The 21,632-nt window shown below is 47.7% G+C and overlaps 1 protein-coding gene across 7 annotated transcripts in view; it reads left to right on the top strand.

The window, feature by feature from the left end:
* Positions 1–12,994, top strand: part of OCRL (OCRL inositol polyphosphate-5-phosphatase) — a 62,683-nt gene extending 49,689 nt beyond the window's left edge. For 6 of the 7 annotated variants that reach the window (XM_051827497.2, XM_070066466.1, XM_051827498.1 and 3 more), the window contains 6 exons: positions 4,256–4,279; positions 7,359–7,475; positions 8,690–8,774; positions 10,439–10,566; positions 11,364–11,475; positions 11,675–12,994. In XM_051827497.2, coding sequence (XP_051683457.1) covers positions 4,256–4,279; positions 7,359–7,475; positions 8,690–8,774; positions 10,439–10,566; positions 11,364–11,475; positions 11,675–11,799 — 591 coding nt within the window. In that variant the 3' untranslated portion in view covers positions 11,800–12,994. The remainder of the gene's footprint in view (positions 1–4,255; positions 4,280–7,358; positions 7,476–8,689; positions 8,775–10,438; positions 10,567–11,363; positions 11,476–11,674) is intronic. The other variant, XM_017349741.3, reaches the window with a different exon arrangement.
* The last annotated feature ends 8,638 nt before the right edge of the window (positions 12,995–21,632 follow it).

Below are 21,632 nucleotides of genomic sequence, written 5' to 3' on the forward strand. Positions count from 1 at the left end.
GACGCTGTATGAAAAATTGTGAGATTTCCTTGGGAAGAATGGAGATTATAAATAAGAGTGTGTGAAGCTGATTAGGCAGGGGCAGGTGACTGATACAGTCATGAATCCAACACATGACCGTATGCTTGAGCCAAAGGGCATCAAAGCAGAAGCCTTTGATGAGTAGCATGAATTTGTAAACTGATGTGTCTCGTGTTGCATATAGAATGGACTCATGGAAAGGAGACCGGGTTTGAATTTGCCTAATCTGATTAAGGGTTTTGATTGGAAATACAGAGATTAAAAAAAAAAGGTTGATGGATGGGTGGAGAAACTGTTTGGGGACATGACAATCAAAAATCTGAAATAACAGGAATAGCAGCTTTAGTGATTTAATCATCCCCAGTGATGACTCACTGGGTGGTTTTTTTTTTTAAGCTTTTTTATATATTTATTTGAAAGGCAGAGACAGAGATCTTCCATCTGCTGGTTCACTTTCCAAATGGCCAGAATGACCAGGGCTGACCAGGCCAAAGCCAGTAGCCAGGACCTTCATCCAATTCTTCCACTAAGGTAGCAGGTGTCCAAGCACCTGGGCTATCTTCCACTGCCCTCCCAGGTGCACTAGCAGGGAGCTGGATTAGAAGTGGAGCAGCCAGCACATGAACCAATGTGCATGTCTTCTTTGTCATACTGATCCAACCACCTATCACCCATTAGTTATCCTGTTAGGTGTGTATATAGTGTGTGTGTGTGTGTGTGTGTGTGTGTGTGTCTCTGTCTTTATTTCATATAGACTAATCCTATTTAGAATGCAGTTTCCATTCAGTTTTCTGCTTTTTATTTTAAGTTTCAATCTGCTGCTTTTATATTATTGTAGCTGCATATACTACTGGGTACATCTTTCTAAGGGTGAATGTTGGGGTGAAGAATGATTTGAATTGTACCTGCCAGGTGCCATTGTGGCCCCACAGGGAAGATCTTAAACTATTTTTCCTTTTTTAATGTGATCAGTGCATAGTCTTTTGCAGAGAGCAGGTGCCTCTACCCCTTAAAATGAGTGAAACTAAATGATTAGTAATAACTTTAGGACCTCGTTAAAAGTAGTCTGTTGGGATATAGCAGCTAAAGTTGCCACCTGAGACACCAGCATCTCAAATGGATATTGGTTAAAGTCCCAGCTGCTCCACTTCTGATCCAGCTCCCTGCTAATGCACCTGGGAAAGCAGCAGAGAATGGCCCAAGTGCTTGGGCCCATGCACCCATGTGGGAGACCTGGAGAAATCTCCTGGCTCCTGGCTTTGGCCTGGCCAGGCCCTGGCCATTGCAGCTGTTTGGGGAGTGAACCAGCAGATGGAAGATCTGTCTCTCTCTCTCTCTCTCTCTCTCCTTAGCTCTTACTTTCAAATAAATAAGTATATCATTTAAAAAATAAGAAGGTAGCCTGTTTATTACTGGATGTCAAATAATATTTTCCATTTCCAGAATTGAGAGTAGTGTTTAATTAAGTATAATTTACATCTACTTTATCTATACCTTTACCCAAACAAATGAGCTCCCAGTATAAAGCTCCTGCCCCTCCACAGGTGTTTAATCCATTACTGCACATCTCAAATCCTGTGACTCTTTTAAAGGCTAGTGGCCGGCGCCGCGGCTCACTAGGCTAATCCTCCGCCTTGCGGCGCTGGCACACCGGGTTCTAGTCCCAGTCAGGGCACCGGATTCTGTCCCGGTTGCCCCTCTTCCAGGCCAGCTCTCTGCTGTGGCCCGGGAGTGCAGTGGAGGATGGCCCAAGTGCTTGGGCCCTGCACCCCATGGGAGACCAGGATAAGTACTTGGCTCCTGCCATCGGATCAGCGCGGTGCGCCGGCCGCAGCGCGCCGGCCACGGCGGCCATTGGAGGGTGAACCAACAGCAAAAGGAAGACCTTTCTCTCTGTCTCTCTCTCTCACTGTCCACTCTGCCTGTCAAAAAATTAAAAAAAATAAAAAAATAAAGGCTAGTAACCTTTTATTGAAAGCTTATATTTGTGAATTATAACAATATCAGGCCATGAATTCTGGAACCACTCACCCTAAGTCAGCTGCATACCAGACTCAGGCACCAACCAGGTCTTTCTCCTTTCTGAATCCTCATTCCTCATTGCCCTCTCCCCAAAAAGCTTTAGCACAGTGCCTTGTACTGCTGGCTAGACAGTCACCACTCAAAGAAAATGTCTTTGATGACCTGGTTTGACAAGTTATAATACAGAGTCTCTGCCAAGTCTTCCTCATCATACCCCATGTCACGTGTTCATGGGAAGAAAAGTATAAAAGCTGTCAGGCAGATTCTCTATTTGCTAACACCTACTCCTACATTTTATAAAAGGTTATGCTCTAAAATTGCATTCAAGTATGTTTGACACTCAAATTAGTATTAGAAGTATTCAGATAATTTAAATATTGTGTACCATGTAAAGCGCTGTTAGTCTGATTATTTCATCTTAGATGTGGTATTTGTCTAGGTAAACCCACAAGAACATGTGTGATTCATAGTATATCTAACAATATTTTTAGAAAAAACCTACTTGCCGAATGTACCAGTAGTTTGGGGGAAATGCATTCAGTATGAGAACTTGGAATGTCACAGTACACAGACTCCCTCCTGACCACCACACATTCCAGATAGTAAAATTGGGATTTCTTCTTTGACCTGGCAGACCTAAGATGCGATTTGTTCTTGAGTCCTTAGTGGCCCATAGTGAGATTGGGAGGAATGCAGTTGAGAGTTGCTGGGCTGGACACAGGCCTTCTCCTGGCATACTGCCCCCCCTCCCGGTCCCTATGATATAGATGTTACCGCTGTCCCAGAGACGAAGGAACTGAGGCTCAGCGAGGGCATTCGGCCTAGCAGGTGAGATGCTGGTTGGGGCACCTACGTCCCACAGCGGAAGTGCCTGGCTTCCATCACTGCCTCTGGCTCCTGATTCCAGACTCCTGCTCGTACAGACCACAGAAGGCAAGAGTGATGGCTAAAGTCATAGGTTTCCTGCCAGCCACATGGGAGAGCCAGGCTGAGTTTCAGTCTCCACAGCTACTGCAGGCAGCTGGGGAGTGAACCTGTGAGTGGGAGCTCTCTGTCTCTGCCTCTCAAAGAAAGAAAAACAGACAGTGTGAAATTTGGTAATTAGAGGTCTATACAAAATTCTTAAGACGCAGAACATAGGTTTGTACCCTGGACTAACACCAGTGCCTATACTCTTTCTGTCAGCCAAGCTGCCTTCTAAGTGGGTTTTTTTCAGGATCTTTAGCCTATGGAATCTTTAATATATGGAAAATATATTCTCCCAGCTTTCCCCTTGCCTCTTCCTCCAGGAAACAGTAACGTTGTCCTTTGTGAGTTGCTGCACAAGCATAATGCTAGTGACTGTGGAGTCGCTCAGAGCTGGATTCCAATCCTGATTGTGCCACTTACTGCCCAACAGTGTCAGCTCAGGGAATAACCTCTCAGAGCCTCGGTTTCTTCATGTGTAAAATGAGAACAATATCTGCTTTGCACAGTTCCTGGTATATGGCAGATGCTCCTTAAGTGCTGGTGATAGTTATTATTGGGATGTGATAATAGCATAAAAGGGAAGATTTAAAAAGACGCCTGCTTTCTCTTTCCTGCTTTTCTTTTTCTCATAACCCCAGTAGGGGATATGGTGGATCCTCTGACCCAGGCTTTCCAATCTGGGGGGGTGGGGGGCTCTCTGGGTGGAGGGGAGTGGGCACGGGGAAATGGAAAGGGGTCTGAGAGACTGCCTAGGAAGCTAGCTGGCGAGAGAGGAATAGCAACAGAAAGGAAAGTAGCTTACCTTGTCCTTCCAAGTAACTGCTGCCAGGCCAATGACCAGATTCTTCCATTGATGTGGCGTTAGGGTAGGGCGAGAAGCCACACAGTCCAGCAGCAGGGCCCGCTTCCAAGCAGCAGATGATCAGCAAGAGACATGAGTGGGCATTTGGCCTGGTCAGCTGGCAGCTGGCTGTCAAAGGGCATAAAAGCCTTGCGTGTATGTTTCTTGAAGGATGTTCTCAATAAACTGCACACAGATTTACTATTCATGATAGAGAACTTTGCATATGGAGAATGTGTTGCGTTTTCAAGAATTATAATTTACTTGAAGGATTTGAAGCTGTATAAAGCATATGTATCTAATAAGCTAGCGAGTTCTAATACTGATCTGTTTCCAATTCTGTAAATTAATTCTAATCGTTTTCTATCTGTCGATGACTTTCTTTTCCTGCTCTGCTCTCAGGAAGAAGACAGCTTCCTAGAAAAGGTAATGCAACCCATTGGTACTTACGAGCATTTCCCTGTGCTTGATTAACACTTAACTGTGCGGTCCCTGGAATTTCTCCCTAGGTGTCCCCATATCAGAGACTTCTGACCCGGTGAGAATCCCCTAAAGTCCTGCCAGCTCTCTTGAAGTGTGTTCAAAGTACAGGAAAGATGTTTTGGCACTGATCCTGTCATTGGGACTTAATACCAGCAAAGCAATATGACTCCAGCTTCCAGATTTGTAGTTTTGAGTTGAGAAGTAAGCAGAGTTGTCTTGAGGAATCTGAAAGCTCATGAGTTGGAAGAAGGTACATATTAGCTATCCTCCACTTGCAGTGTCAGTAAAACTAGAGGAAGTGATTTGGGGTTAGCAATGACAGTGATCAACTATTCAGAGACCACACCGAGAGGCTTAAGAAAAAGGTGGCGCTGGACGAGATCATAAGGAATCGTCGGGTCCAGCCCTCCACCATCAAACAGGGTCAGATATTTTCCCCGTTCTAACAGACAAGATGGCCGAGGCCCAGAGAAGGTGAAAACCTTATTAAAGTCGTAGTGCTCCTGACCACAGAGGTGTGAGGTGGAGAGCACTGGAACCCAGGTCTCCAGAATGGCTGGTGAAGCACTCCTTCTACAGTGCCTCACTGCCTCTCTGTCTTCAACCTGGAGAGTGCCTGGCTCCACCCAGAGCTATGAAGTAGAGCAACATGGGATTGAGAAACATTCTTATTCTTAAAGTGCTTTCCTACAATGTTTAATGTGACCTCCCCATGTGGCCGAGGGTGTACTGTTTGTGTGCTTTTGATATTAGCACTAACATCACAAAATCTAGGCTGATCAGACACCTTTTCTTTTTATACATAGTAATAAGGCATTTCTGACCATTGGTTTGGCACAGATACAGAGGAAAGTTTGACAAGAATATATTTGCAGCAATACTGACTCACAGCCATTTCTTTTGTTTGTTTTTGTTTTTTTATTTTTTATTTTTTGTTTTTTTTGAATTTTATCTCCTACATACAAGGGAGAACATGCAGGATTTGTCCTTCTGTGACCAGCTTATTTCATTCAACATGATGTCTTCCAGCTTCATCCATTTTGATGCAAATGCTAAAATGTTTCTTTTTATAGCTCAGTAATATTCCACTGTATGTATGTGTGTGTGTACACACACACACAACACACCCCACATTTTCTTTAGCCATTCCTCTGATGATGGACACCTTGTTTGATTCCATGTTTTGGCTATTGAGACACCTTTTCTTTTTGAAAGAATATAGAATGCCGTGGCTTCCCTTTGAAAATTAGCATTCACAATAGTGTGTAGGATTTGTTTATTTTTTTGTGTGCATGATCTCTCTAGACTTTAGAGACACAAGTATGATGTTTTATATTATCACACATAAACTTGAAAGTAGATAGCAGATGGTGTGTACAGCATACTGACATTTTATTAACCTTTTTAAACCACTAAGGTTTGAGACAGCTCTGCTTCCCAGCCTTCTCTATTAACAGCACTCCATGTTTTCTGTCTTTTCATCTTGGACAGTGCCTTGTGTTGCCTGAGTACAGGAAAAGCTCCAGTTGGATGTCAGATTTTTTGTAAAGTACATGACTCAGTGCTGAATAATTTATATATGATAAGCGAAGAGGCATCTGCTGAGGAATCTGTACATGGGCTGTGTTTGCTCCAGAAAGTTAGCAGAGTGCATTGTGGACAGTGTTGACTCAGAGCATGTGCTTACCTGGGTTTAATACTCAAAACCAGAAAGAAGTCAGTGGTTGAGCCACTGGTAGAAGTTCTGGCAGGTCTAAGGAGCATGAGTATCAAGTGATAGAATCCCCGGAAAAGAAAGGACACAAAAAGAATCTGAAAAGAATCAGATTTTCAGTGATCAGCGACTGTCATGCTCCATGCCCTCCCTTATTCCCTTAGAAAGCCACAAGGGCTTTAAAGGGTCATCCGTGCTCATTAGAGAACAGAACGTTGAGAAGAGACCTGATCCCTGCCGTAGCGTACGTGGTCTCTGTGAGAGCAGTGACGTGCTTTGCTTTCTCTGAAAGGCACACGGCTGGGGGTAGTGTATGGGACTTCCAGGCTGCAAGAATGCCCTGTAGTTGAACGTACATAATACGTGACCCTCATCTGGAGGAGGGGAGGATCTAAACCCTGGACATGGTTTCCTCCACTGGGACTTGTCTGAGGGCCATTTTCCGATGCCGGATAACCTATTTCAGACAATTTCTCATGTAATTTCTATTTGACTACATAAGCCCAAGATAACTGAGTTTATTCCCTAGCCATTTTTAAATTCAGAGTTGGTTAGTATTCTGATTTATGTCATTTGTGGGTTGTACTCTTACAGTGCTTCACAAGAACCCAACAGATAGTAGAAAGATAGGTGAGAGAAGTAAAAGCCCCCAAGGAACAGCGCAGAGCCATGAACAGAAGTGACAGCTTCTGGAATCAGCCCCCAATCTTTTCATGGTATTTCCGGCTCTCGGTTTGCTGTATTCAGTGTACTGTTTTTGGATCTTCAGTGCTTTAAGATTGGAACGCCGATCAACCTCAAAGTCATCATGCATGTGGGTCTAATGTGGAGAGTTGTCTTTAATTGCTTGGAACCAACTACCTCATTTAAGCCAACAGTGCAAACAATAGTATTTGTGGTGAGGCCTGAAAGAAGAATAAGTTAAAAGTGAAACAAAAATCTAAGTGTAGGCACTGAGCCCTCAAGACACTGTCCGGACGGTTGTGACTTACTGGTCCACAAGTCGCCCCTGGTGTGTGTATCTTGGAAAGAATATACAGCGCAGAATCGGGCCACATGGTAAACACCCTAAACCAAATGAACTGTTCAACAATTAACCGAGGCATTTAGGAAAGGGGGTCCTGTAACTACAGCAAGCAGCATTGTGTGCCCTCTGCCCAGGGGTGTGTCCTGTGGGAAAAATGAAACATCTTAGGAGATGAGGACCACATTTGTACCCTTGTGAGCAGAAATTGAAGGAGATTAAGTGACCCATGGAAGTCTTAATCCTGAGACCCCTTTTGATTCTCATCCCTTCTCATCTGTTAGGAGAAATCCCTTCTGCAGATGGTCCCCTTGGACGAAGGTACAAGTGAGAGACCCCTGCAGGTCCCCAAGGAGATCTGGCTTCTAGTGGATCACTTATTCAGATACGCCTGTCACCAGGTAAGTGCCAGTAGCCCTTCGCTGCAGCTTTGGAAAGTGTGTGAGTTCTGTGGAAAATTAGAATACCTCGCAGTGGCACAGTGCTTGCTCTTAACCCTCCCAGGCTACCTCCACACAGCAGCACTATCGGATCACCTGGGCAGGGGGAGGGGTCCCTATTCACAGGTGTGACAACTGAAGTGTTGCGACCCAAGTGACTCAGCTGAGACCACAGCCTAAGTGTAGTGGCAGCGCCAGGGCTGGAACTGAGGGTCCCTGGTTGCGCATTCTTTTCCCCTTGGCCAACCATGTGCCTGAGTCTGTAACATCTACGCTAGCTGTCATAGAGGCATTACAGATTCTGAAGACCATTTCTTTAACTTGGCTCTAATCATTTTTAAAAGATGTATTTATTTATTTATTTATTTGAAAGAGTTATACAGAGAGAGAAGGAGAGAGAAAGAGGTCTTCCATCTGCTGGTTTACTCCCCAATTGGCTACAATGGCCAGAGCTGAACTGATCTGAAGCCAGGAGCTGCTTCTTGGTCTCCCACGTGGGTGCAGGGGCCGAAGGACTTGGGCCATCTTCTACTGCTTTCCTAGGCCATAGCAGAGAGCTGGATCAGAAGAGGAGCAGCTGGGACTTGAACCGGTGCCCATATGGGATGCCAGCACTGCAGGCGGTGGCTTTACCTACTACACCGAGGCACCGGCCCTGCCTCTAATCAAGATTCTTAAGTCCTGTCTACAGTCCTAGCCACTGCAACTTGTTCTCCCTCTAAAACAGGGAACTTCCTTCAGATAAAATCAAACAGTAATGTTCTCTCAACTACCAAAGAGTAATACCACTGGCAAGCAGAGTTTGGCACAAAGGTGCCAGTTACCCCTTCCCCAGCATCCGGCAGCATTGGTATTTGGATGTGGTGGTGTGTCTGGACACTGCCTTCTGCTTTTTGTCAAGAGGCTCAGAGTGGAACACCTGGTTTCCTGGTCTAGTCACCTCCTCCCCTGCCTTATCAGTTACAGGCTAAAACCTTTGAAGAGCCTTTTCTTGTTTGAAATATAACATCACCCAAATTATAGACATGACATAAGTGCTGTTTTCTCAGCTGCATTTCTAATCATTAATATGCACACCACCCCGCTTCCTGCTGCTGTCTGCATCCCCGGGTCATCTTCAGAACATTGGGGGTGATTATCTTGCCTGGTTCCCTTCATTCTGACCTCTTCGGTAGGAGGACCTGTTCCAGACCCCTGGGATGCAGGAGGAGTTACAACAGATCATTGACTCTCTGGACACCAGCATTCCTGAGACAATCCGTATCCTTTTTGACCAAGGCTTAGGAAGCTGGCAAGTACCTGGCCAAACTCTTCTTCCTGCCCATGTACCCTTGCTTTCTCTTTCCCTATTTATTTCCTTTGTAATCGTCTGTTGTCATAAGGAAACCACTGCCTATGCAGTTGTTTCTCAGTTTCAGAAACTTTTGACTTCTCTCTCTATCAGGCTCTTACTAAAAGCAATCAAGAGGTAAAGAGACTTTGTGTTGAGCTTTGAATTTTGTACATTTATTTTCATTCTATTTGAAAGGCAGAGAAAACACAGCCAGACAGGGGTCTTTCGGCCATTGATTCACCCCCTAAATGCCCACACCGGCTGGGACTGGGCCAACTGAAGTCAGGAGCTGGTAACTGAATCTGGGTCTCCCCTGTGGGTGGCAGGGAACCCAGGTACTTGAGTCCTCATGTGCTGCCTCCCAGGGTGTGCATTAGCAGGAAGCTGGATCAGGAACAGAGGAGCCAGGACTCCAGCCAGGCACTCAGATGTGGGATGCGGACATCCTAAGTGGTGGCTTGACCACTGCACCAAAGGCCTGCCCCACAGTAACTTTTTCTTAAAGATTTATTTATTTATTTACTTGAAAGTCAGAGTTACACGGAGAGAAGGAGAGGCAGAGAGAGAGAGAGATCAATCGATCGATCGATCGATCTTCCATCCGATGGTTGACTCCCCAGTTGGCTGCAAGTTGGCTGCAATGGCCGGAGCTGTGCTGACCCAAAGCCAGGAGCCAGGAGCATCCTTGGGGTCTCCCACGCGGGTGCAGGGGCCCAAAGACTTGGGCCATCCACTGCCCTCCCGGGCCATAGCAGAGAGCTGGATTGGAAGTGGAGCAGCCCGGGTCTTGAACCAGCGCCTATATGGGATGCTGGCACTGCAGGTGGCAGCTTTACCCACGACGCCAGAGTGCCAGCCCCCCAACAGTGACTTTTTTTTTTTTTTTTGACAGAGTGGACAGTGAGAGAGAGAGAGACAGAGAGAAAGGTCTTCCTTTGCCGTTGGTTCACCCTCCAATGGCCGCCGAGGCTGGCGCGCTGCGGCCGGCACACCGCGCTGATCCGAAGCCAGGAGCCAGGTGCTTCTCCTGGTCTCCCATGGGGTGCAGGGCCCAAGCACTTGGGCCATCCTCCACTGCACTCCCAGGCCACGGCAGAGAGCTGGCCTGGAAGAGGGGCAACCGGGACAGAATCCGGCGCCCCAACTGGGACTAGAACCCAGTGTGCTGGCGCTGCAAGGCGGAGGATTAGCCTAGTGAGCCACAGCGCCGGCCCCCAACAGTGACTTTTAACAGGCATGGAACATGGGGCAGCTGATTACTCGTGCCACTACATGTACTGTCTGTTACTAGGCCAGAGAGAAGGATGGGAAACTGGCAGCTAGCTTACAGTCCAGTCCAGTGTGGACTGTATTTCTGAAAGCCATATTCCCCTTGACTGTGTGGTTGGTCTAGACCTCCCAAGAGCCCCTCTTATTCTGCTACAACTCAGCTTCAAGGGACCCGGGCCGGTAGAATATCAAACCCCGAGTAGAATGAGCATGTCCTAGACGAGAGAAGGGAAACAGGCCCTGTGGGAGCTTGTGGGAGGAAGCCGTGGGGTCTGCTGTGGCCTTGTCCGGAGCCACTTTCCCTTGACTTAAGGTGCTTCAGCTGGCAGTAATCACTCTGTGGCTGAGGCGCTGCTCATCTTCCTGGAAGCCCTGCCAGAGCCTGTCATCTGTTACGAGCTCTATCAGCGATGTCTTGACTCTGCTCACGATCCCCGGATCTGCCGACAGGTGACTTCAGTTGATCTGGGATGTGTTTGGGGCAGGTCCCCCCATAGAGAAATTGTTGATCTTACAAAGCCAGGGAGGCAGGCAGCTTTGTGGTCAGATGGGTCTGGGTCAGTTATTCATGGCAGGACACCACTGTTAGGAGTTGAGACTCTTAGATTTTAGGTTGTGTTTGCTACCTTTTCCCAGTTGTCCTATTGCTGTTTACATAAAAAAAATAGTGGGGTAGACATTTTTTACTCCAAGGTAAGATGGATGACATTCCTTGTACATCGAATTGTGGCTGACCTGACTGGGAAGGGTGGCTGACACTTTAGGAGTCTTTGTTGTTTTCTTGTTGTTGATGAGTGTTTTAATCTTCAGATGATTGTGAAGTGTGATAGCACAGACCACCTGTGAGTCAGACTAGGGGATATTGGGAGGAGACCTGTCTATGCTGAGTGACACTGTAGAGGAAACCAGTCAGCTTGGGGGACAACATGGCTACCGGCCTAGGAAAAGGGTAGACTACTGCCTACCTCCTTGTGAGGCAGGCTGAGCTTGGGAATCTATGATGACCACATGGCCTGGCCATTGAGTGGACAGGGAACAAACAGGGTGACCACTCTTGGTTCAGAGTTACAATTTAACAGGAATTGTTGGTCATGAGTAAATGATAGCGGGTAGTGACAAGACGAATGGAGTCCTATACGGGCTGGATAATAAACCATTCTTCAGGCAGCTGTGAATTGTTCTCACTACCTTCCTCTACCTGTTTTCCTCGCTGCTGCACCACCACCACCACCCACTTTTAAAAACAGGTGATTTCCCAGCTTCCAAGATGCCACAGAAATGTTTTCCGCTACTTGATGGCATTCCTTCGAGAACTCTTAAAATTCTCTGAATACAACAACGTCAGCGCCAACATGATCGGTAAGCGTGCCCCCTAAGAACAGCTGCACAGGGGTGTTTGTAGAGGACGCTGTCTGTGTGTCCTACACAGTACAAACATTGGTGGGTATCCAGGCACTTCCCTCCTTCTGTCTTCATCCCCAGGGCACCCCCAATCCTGAGGTTTTGCTTGGTCTGTGTCTGACAGAGGGTTTCCCCTTTTCTTCCTGTCACCCTCTAGCTACTCTGTTCACCAGTCTTCTCCTAAGGCCTCCACCCAACATTATGGCGAGACAGACCCCAAGTGACCGCCAGCGTGCTATCCAGTTCATTCTGGGCTTTCTGCTCGGGAGTGAAGACGACTAAGGCTTTTTCTCATACTACTCTTCAAGATTCGAGAGGGGGATGAGTGGCCAGCTCCAGGTTATTTCAAGAATGATTTTTTTTAAAAGTCACGCCACAGGAAGGGTCTATTGCAGAAGTTCAAGTTCTGTTTATAGTACAAAAGGAAGAGAGTTTCCTAATCCCTCCTTTACCATATCCTACACAGCAAAATACTTTTAGACTTATATTGCCAAGCCAAAGTTACCATATTTTGGTCTTTTTGTGTTTTCCTCTTTATAAGGCAAAGAGATCTTTACCTAGGGATGTGTTTGTTGCCTCTTCCTGACTGTCATGATTGTCCTTAGTACCCTAGGCCTGGATTCTCAGACGTCCCCACTCTAGGCCTGCAAGCACTACTTGTGGTAGCTCGGGCTCATCTGTAGTCGTTCCTACAAAGCGCTTTCAAGTCACCCACTGCCCGTCTCACTCCTTTGCACTCCTCTCCACTCATTCTATCACTTTGACGGAGCCTGGGTGAGGCTAGTGACTCCTTGGATGTCCTCAACAGTGAGTTCACTGTCTACATGTGGTTGTTAGATGCACTTGTGCGTTTCTGCTACTACAGTGGTGTCTATGGCCCTTTCATGGATCCGCACGGGATGGAAGCACGTGCTCTGTCTCAAACCACACTTAGCAACATAACTGTAGGAACTATTAGAGATGACATCCTATTGCTGTGAGAGAATCACAGAGTGGAAGCACTTTGAGAATTTCACGAGTGAGAGGATTCATGTGTGACAGGTCCTGCTCCCTACTGTCCCTTCCCTGTTGTTATTCACATTTTACATAAGGACTGATCCTGGCTGTTGATAGGACCTATCCACTCCTTGGAATCAGCCTCCAGAGCAACATTTGCACCACAAGGAAGAAGAGGGAGAGAGGGCAGCCACCTCAGGCTTTTGCTGCCTCCCACAGCGAGGGCACTGGGGCTGACCCTTAGCACCGCTTCTTCAGTCTTCAGAAGGGCCGGCGGGCGGATGTCACCCTCCCTCACGAGTGCTGACTGTGAAGTTTATAACCGACTGCTTCAAGTGAAGGGTGTGGAGACTCCCTTGGCTCCTATATCCAGTGCTATGTAAAAGACTGGCCGGTGGGACCAACCGTGCATCGTACCTCTCCCACCCAAGATGATGACCCTCTGAGCCTTTCATTTATTCAAGTTTTGTGGGATGGCCTTTTTTTAAAAAAAAAAAAGATCTCTGTTTAACAAACAAGCCACCAGCCACTGACTGCAAAACTGCCTGGTACAGTTGGCTTCCTCCTGATTTTCTTTCCTTAAAACAACCCCAAGTGGACTCATTCCTGCCTATTACCATCAGATGCGAGGAGTATAAAGTGCAGGCCCGGTGTGCAATCTTGGGCACCTACTCCGTGGTTCTAGCACATCTGAGGGGAGGGCCAGGGGCACCTCCACCAGTGAATGTTTCTCCAGTTCTCCCATCTTGAAAATTGAGTTCTCTGGGGAAGCAAAGGTGTGGTATCCTGCAATATCCAAGTTAAACCCTTCTGTGACTGGGAGTTAGGGAAATAGGAGTTAAGTTACCGATGCCAAATAGCTAAAGATCTGAAAGGCCAAGGGGTAGGTGGTGAACTTCATTCATGGAAGACTAAGAATAGATTCGTCTCGTCATCTCTGCTGCGCCAGAAGGTGATCACAGAAAGAGGCAGATGATGGGAACTGGGGCTCGTTTTGTAGAATCTTGCCAACCTGGGGTCCTTGGGTGACCAAGGGTGTGTTTAGCGGGAGCTGTGTGCAGCCTGTGTGTGCAGCATCCTGGCTCTCTCTTTACTCAGTCAGAGCACTAAGTGGCTTCTACTGCCTCGACCTGTTTTCCAGCTCATCCTGAGATATGTGTATAAAGGGTTGAGAGTTTTAGACAATCTCTAGGTAGGAAAGACAAGACATAGACTAGACAAGAAGTCTGCTTCCCTACCATGCCTCTCCCAGCACCCCAAGCTCTAATTCCTAAGTCCTCTAAGGTGATGTTTCATAGTTCCTCTGAAGGAAGCATTTCAGATCCAACTGGTAGCGAAAGACTGTGCTCCTATTGTTTTAGGGAAGAAATGGTTCAAATCCATGGGATGACATTGCTTTAGTGTCTCTTTCACTACTTCATGATTCTTTATTCAATTTCCTAAAAACATCTTGGTCACTAAGCAAAGCTGCTAGTGGGGTTCTGTACTTCGTGGCATTTTTTTTATTATAATTTATTGCAAATTTTTTTTCTGAATAAATATATGTTGTGTGAAAAATCCAAGTGTGGTGTTGGTGAGAAAGAACTGGAGACAGCCTTATGTCAGTGGGTCCCAACCTGACTTTGCTGCGGTCCCCATCAGCTGTGCCTCTACTGCCATCCCCTGTCTTCCAGGGAAATGTAAGCATTTCGGTAGGTTTGCCCTCAGAGAGAAAAAGCAGCTGTGTATTTTCAGAGGCCAAGAAATAAAAAAAAGTCAGGTACTTTCAGAGGCCAGCCAAGTAGAGAGGTCTTCCATCCGCTGGTTCACTTCCCAATCGGCCACAATGGCCAGAGTTGCACCGATCCAAATCCAGGAGCCAGGAGCTTCTTCCCAGTCTCCCACGTGGGTGCAGGGGCGCAAGACCCTGGCCTGTCTTCTACTGCTTTCCCAGACCATAGCAGAGAGCTGGATCAGAAGAGGAGCAGCCGGGACTAGAACCGGTGCCCATATGGGATGCCAGCACTTCAGGCCAGGGCTTTAACATGCTGTGCCACAGCGCCAGCCCCAGGATGGTAATTCCTAATACACAGAATAGGTGCCCCCTCCCGCCCCAGAAATCCAACCAGCCCTCACTTAACTTGCACACTTGGAGAGAACCTCGTCCATGCTGACGCAGCCCCAGCAGTTCTCATGCAGCCCCAGAGAGCCTGCTTTCACATCTGTAAATTAAGCACTCATCCTTGGCGGGGGAGGGGGCGCCCCCGTTCCCCTGCCAGTGCCCCTTATGAGTCTGTGGCTTCTGACGCCATGCCTCAGCCAGAGGTTTCTTCGCAACCACGGCCCTCTGCCAGTTTGTGCCAACTGTGTAAGTCTGACCCAACCGAATGTGCTGACTCAGTGCTGTCACAAACAGTTCTGTGGCCCCACCCAAAGCCTTGGCAGACCGTGTTTCCTTTGAGAGGGATTTTCTGTCCTCCCAGCAGATGGAGGCTGACACCCAGCAGTTTTACACAGCAGCGAGTGGCGTGATCGTCATTTCCAGAGGTTAGAGAAGTGACTGCATCGCCAGCGGCCGGCTTTCTGTTGCAGGACACCTGTTGGAGTCTTTCTGATTGCAGGACAGGTGGGAGCACTGGCTCTTGCTATTGCCTGTATAGGCACACACCCACCCCTCCCCCGCACCAGCGTTCCTCCGGTATGTGGATTGTGGACTGCGCCTAAGGCTTCAAGGCTCCCATTTGATGTTAATGACCTTGTCAGGTGGGTAAGGTCAGCCTGCTGCTCAGCCTGTTCAGCTCCCCTCCTTCACCCCTCCCCATGGCACCACTTGGCCTAGGCCGTATTTCAAGATTTTCCCATAAATCCTTTTGGGAGTGGGGGCGAGATGTCAGGTAACGGGTAAGAAGCTGCCCTCACCAGCCAGTAACATGGCTGTGCTGCCTGTGCCCGCTCTGCCAGCCCCCTGTTACTCTTTCCTGTGGAGCTGTGCGCCTGCTTTTCTAGTCCTCCTTACTTGCCTCCTGGAAATTCCTCTTTCATTTGGCCCTTTGCTGCAGGCACCTTCTCAAACCTTCGCCTGAATTGATTTTTGACCAGTCAGTGCTACTTCCTTCCCGGCCTCTCTCCCAAGGAAGCTACTCTCCCTCCCGCAGCTCCCTGGAAAAACTGGGGCTTGTTTGCTCCTTGGTCATGCTTTGGAGTCCCTTCACCCTTCTTCAGGTTAGGCGAACGGGTCTCAACCCTGGCAGCTCATTCACAGTCATCCTGGGCCGTGGTTCTCACAGTGTGGTCCTCCAAGCAGCAGCATCGGCTTTACCTGGAAACTGCTCTGAATCCATGAGTGCCATCCATGGCTGCAGGGCAGAATCGCCAAGGGTTATTTACAAAGGGCCGGCGCCTAGGCCCTCAGCGTACGTGAGACTACGTGAATGAGACTGGAGATCTGCAATGTACAGACTTGATCATTTGAAATGAATTGAGGTCTGTGTAGCTCAGAAGGCCAATACCGAGTGGCCACACCTGCTTGGCTCGTGGTAATGCCCTCATGCTGCTCCATGAATGGCAAAAAAGAAAAAAAAAGTAGAAGAAGAGGTAGGGGCATGTAAAGAGAAGCGAGATACCAGAAATCACCTTGTTATGGGACAGCCTGCCCCTGGGGAGACTGAATTCAGTCCCGTGCCTGTGACAAGTGATTCCCGGGACGCAGCGGAGTCTATACGTGAGCACCTAGACTGCTCCCATTAGGCCCCACCTCCCGACTCTGCCACACCGGGACCAAGCCTCAGCATGAGTTCTGGTGGGGACAAGTCCTTCAGACTGTAGCAGGAGGGCTGTGAGAATTTGTCTTCCCAACAAGATGTCAGGCGAAGCTGAGGCTGCACCACCCCCGGAGTCACCAGTTCAGCAGCACAGTTGTGTCATTAGCGAGTTCCCAGTGGTCCTTCTGCCTCACCGTCCGTCCGCATCATGGGTGACTTTAGCATTTATGCGAATAGACTAAAACTCCGGCCAGACACCCTGGCCTCCACTCCTTCAGTACGGTCACTGCAGGCCTACACCTCTTCCCTCTATGGGACCAGATCGCGTAATCAACCATTCTGCTCACTGATGCCCGCTAAACCTCCCCCTCATTCTGTGACCTCCATTTCTTCAATTCTACTTTCCTTTCATGACATCGCCTCAATTTCCATGGCTTTAAATACAAGGGGATTTCAAAAAGCTCATGGAAAAAAATGGAATGAAAAAATAAGTTTATTTGGCTGCGAAAACGAGTTTGAAATCCATGCATAGTTTTTTTAAAAAATAATCTGCATTTTCATGAACTCTTCAAAGACCTCGTCTGCCAACTATGATGCCCCCGACTCCAAATGTGTATTTCCAGCTCCTCCAAGTTTCTGCCCATTTTGTCCAGTTACTTGGCTGACATCTGCCCTCCTGTGTCTGTCTCACAGGCACTCTGAGCTTCACGTGTTTAAAATGGAATCCACTTCGAATTCTTTTACTGCCACCCAACCCAGATCCTCTTCCAGTCCCCAGAGTGCCAGCACCATCTATGAGTTGCTCAGGAGAAGAACCTAAGAGTAAGCCTACATTTCTCTACTTCCCAGAGACTCCAGCTCAACAGCATCTACTCCTCATCACCTTCACTGCCAATATACTGGCCCAGGCCACTGTCACCCCTGGCCTGAGATGTTGTAATAACCTCCTGCCTGGTCGTGTTTCTGACCTTGCTGCTCTCCAGGACGGTCTACACACAGCAGGCAGCATAATTTAACTACGTCAGTCCCCTACTCCCCTGCTGCTAACCCTTCTGAGTGCATCTACAATAACACTTGAACTTTCCCATGGCCCATCAGCCCCTGCATCCATGGGTCTCAAATGTTAGCGTGTGGAAGAATCACCAGAGATGTTAAAATAGCAGGTTTCCAGGTTTCACTCCCAGAAATGCCAATCCATTACATCTTCTTAGGATGGGATACAGGAGTCTGCATTCTAAATAAGTACCCAGGACATTTTGGTGCAACGGTACTTGGTCCATCCTTTAAGGAATACTACCCCAAACATCTGACCTCTGACCCTGCCTGCCAGAACCCCTCCCCCACCCCACCACTAGACTGACACTGACACTCTTCTCCCAGTGAGCTGAGAACTTTTTACATTGTTCTTTTCTCTATGCAGATTTCAATCTCTCTCCCCTCGCTGCCCTCTCTAAGCTCTCATCATTGCTGCACATAAACCTAAGCCACCCACCCTGTTCCATTCACTTCCTCTGTTCCCAGCTCCTGAGCATTTTGTCACCTCATGCTGGCTGCCCCTGGGCTTGCCGTGTATAATGCCACCATCCTCCATTTCTTGCTTCATATACCTCTTCCTAGTGGTCCTGGGAGGCAGGAAATGGTGGTGATTCTTCACGTAGGTTCCAATAGCCAGGCTGCCTGAGTTCAAATCCCAGTTCTGCAACTTCATGAAGTGGGACTTTGGACAACAGTTAATTGGCCTCTCTCTGCCTTGTCTCCACATCTTTTTTCCAGCTTCATTGGGATTCAGTTGACAAAATTGTATATGTTTAAGGTACATCCATGTCTTAGTCCAAATTGTATTGTGCAATAAAATACTCAGGCTGGGCACTTTAAAAAGAAAAAAAATGGGGACCAGCATTGTGAGACAGGAGATTAAGCCACTTCCTGCAACGCCAGCATCCCTTATGAGCACCAGTTCGAGTCTGGCTGCCCCACTTCTGATCCAACACCCTGCTAATGTGCCTGGGAAGGCAGAAGGTGACGGAAGTGCATGGGCCCCTGCACCCACATGGGAGATCTGGATGGAGTTCCAGGCTCCTGGCTTCAGCCTGGCCTCCCAGCTGTTGCAGCCATCTAGGAAGTGAACCAGTGGATGGAGGCTCTCTGTCTGTCTCTCCATCTCTCTCTCTAACTCTGCCTTTCAGATAAATAAATTTTTATACAAAAATATGTTTCTTTAGTTCATAGCTTTTAAGATCCAAGAACACAGTGGCAGCATCTACTCAGCGCTGGTGAGGGCCTTCTAGCTCCAACAGCACAGCCAGTGGTATCATGGAGAGGACGCAGGTGAAAAGGAGTGACCACATGGCAAGACAGCAAGCAAGAGGGATTCAGGGGCCAGGCCCACTCTTTTTATTAGAATCCATCTCATGGAACGAACAAGAACTACGTTAGTCCTTTCTGGGAGCAGCACCCCAAATGACCCCAATTACCTTCTACTAGATTCCATTTCTTAAAGCTTCCACTACCTCAATACTGCCACACCGGTGCACGAACCCTTGGGGAGCACTCTCAAGCCATAGCAATCCACATCTTTAAAGAAATAATCCTTATAGGATTGGCATGAGGATAAACTCAGTTAATAAACTTAAAGGGCTTGGAACAGTGCCTAGTGTGTAAGTGCTAAAGAAATGGCAATTCGTATAATTTCTCTGAAACCCTCCATAGGTTCCCGGGCCACACACCTCTTCTACTGCCCTTCAGCTCACAGCAGGTGACTATGTCATTCACCTTGTGAGGATGTCAAGGCTGCCCAGCAGAAGCAGCCCTCTCAAGGCCCTGCCCTCCACACCAAAATGTTTCTGGCTTCACCTTATCCACCCCCCTCCCTGCCCATCTCTGATAGAAGTGGCCTCTTCCTTGCCGAGGCCAACTCCTCCACTTGCAGGCTTTTGAGCCCTTCTCCTCCCACCGTCACTACACTTCCCCATCAACCATCACCCTTCCTCGTACCAGTCATTCGTTTGACAAGTATTTATTGACTGCCTCCTACGTGCCTAGTGCTGTTCAAGGTTCTGAGGATATAGAAGTAAACAAGGCAAGGTGACTGCTGTCAGTGTTCTCATTAGGAGAGTGGGCGGGGATGGTGATGGACAAGCAAGCAAACGCTACTACAAGGTAACTACAGCTCATGTCAGGTACTATGAAAATCAAGCTGGATGATGCGCTCGAAGGTTTCAGCAGGGGCACTTGGCCAGGGAAAGTGGCTTTGAGGCAGTGATGTTTGAGCTGAGAATTCAATGGCAAGAAGCCAGGAGATTCTGTATCTTTAATGGCAAAGAACATTCCACCTTCAAGGGACAGCAAGCAGAATACAGTAAGAGGGAGGCTGTTCTGGACAACAGGTGGGCAGGGACAGGGATCCTGTCGAGGTTGAGGAGCTAGGGAAGGAGGTGGCATCTTATTGGATACCAGGAAGCCACGGATGGCATGATTCATGAGTGACGGGGGTGGACAGTTTGCTTCTCCTGACCTCAATAAGAGAGGTAGCAACTAACAACAGTAATTGTCACGTGTGTCAGATGTTGTACAAATACACTTAACATCACCTTTAGCCCTGATGGCAACCTTCTAAATTACTACTTTACTTTTGTGGATGAGGGTTCGGAGACTCACTGAGCCTACAGAACTTGGCGCTTGGCTAGTGGCCTAGCACAGTAGGACATCAGAGCCTAAGTTGTGCTCTTAAATACAGCCACTGTGTCCCCAGGTGAAGTGGGGGTGAAGGTAGGGCTGCCCCTTAAGGTGCCTATCCCTTCCAGTCACACCCTAAGATATCCATCAGCTGGGTAACGTGCCAGGAGCTCACATTCACCTTGACTCCAACCCTGACTGCCTTCTGGCACCCTCTCTCCCATCACTCAGGCCTAAACCTTTGCTTACTTTTGGTCCCTGGCTCACTTCTAATCAGTTACCAGTTATAATTCAATAAATACGTATTAAGCATCTGCCAAATGCAAGCTACTATGTAGGGTTCTGAAGAAATCAAAATGGCTAATGCTGGACATTATAAAGTAAGGTATACATAATATTTTTAATTTTTTTTCATTTATTTTTTTCTTTGAAAGACAGATCTTCCATCTGCTCATTCACTCCCCAAATGCCTGCAGCAGCCAATAGCTGGGTCAGCCAAAGCCAGAAAAATGGAAACTCGATCCAGGTCTCCCACGTGAGTGGCAGGGGCCCAAGTGCTTCAGCCATCATCTGCCACCTCCCAGGATGGGCATTAGCAAGAAGCCGAATGAAAAGTGGAGCTGAGACTCGAACCCAGGCATTCTGATACAGGATATGGGCATCTCAAACAGCATCTTAACCACTGTGCCAAATGCCCAGACTCTCACCATAATATTTTTGTTGAAAAGAAGTGTGTATAGAAAAGCTGGGAGGAAGTGAAGTTGAGGGACAAATGAAGGGGAAAAAAGGGAAGAGGGGGGAAAGCAGGGAGGCAGGAAGGAAAGCAGGAAGACAGCAGTGGACAGGTGCGATCGTCTCTCCCTTTCAGTCTGTCCTACCCAGCTGCTCTGACATTGCTTCCCTATTCAAAACCCCTCCGTACCTCGATATCCGTTCACCACAAAAAATCTCAGGTCTTCAGCTCTCCTTGCCTCTTCCAGCCACTTCTGCAGCTGGATCTCCCACCCTTGACCTCCTCAGGCCCTCCCCTTCCCTCAGCGCACACAGACTCTCTGCTGTGGCTCAGTCTGTGCCAGATGCTTGGAACCTTCTAGCGTCTACTCCACCTGCCCAAAGCCTATCAAACCCAAGTGTCACCTTGACCAGGAAGTCTGTCCCCATGTCCCCTGGACCCTTTCCCTTTGCACCAGTGTTTGAACACATCACACACCAAAGGGGATTGCCTCTTTGGGACTGGAAGCTTCAACAGAGGGCCAAGCAGGACACACTTTGCATATCCCCCATGATACCTTCTTGGGAGAAATGACATTTGGTTACTAAATAAAGATTGTCCATCAGCACTTAAAGACACACATCTGTATGCAATAGGTGATCTCAAAGTGTGGATACGTTTAATTAGCCATTCCAAGCTCTATTAACTTTCAAGGAGTTGTGTGTGTGTGTGTGTGTGTGTGTGTGTGTGTTGGGGGGAGGGGAGACTTGGTGAATTCTGTGAATGTAATCCAAAGAGAAGATAGTTTTGAGTAATTCTACAGCACTGTTGTTTTCTAGTATTTGTAGGCAGCAAAAGCAGCCTTGTTGAATTTGCTTTTTCAAAAGTGATTCTCAAAAATCCTTCAAAAGATATAAGCATAGAACTACCGTATGATCCAGCAATGGCACTTCCGGGTATATAGCCAAAAGAATTGACCGTGGAGTCTTGAA

This window comes from Oryctolagus cuniculus, chromosome X (assembly GCF_964237555.1).
Source record: "Oryctolagus cuniculus chromosome X, mOryCun1.1, whole genome shotgun sequence".
In the NCBI taxonomy this organism is placed as follows: domain Eukaryota; kingdom Metazoa; phylum Chordata; class Mammalia; order Lagomorpha; family Leporidae; genus Oryctolagus; species Oryctolagus cuniculus.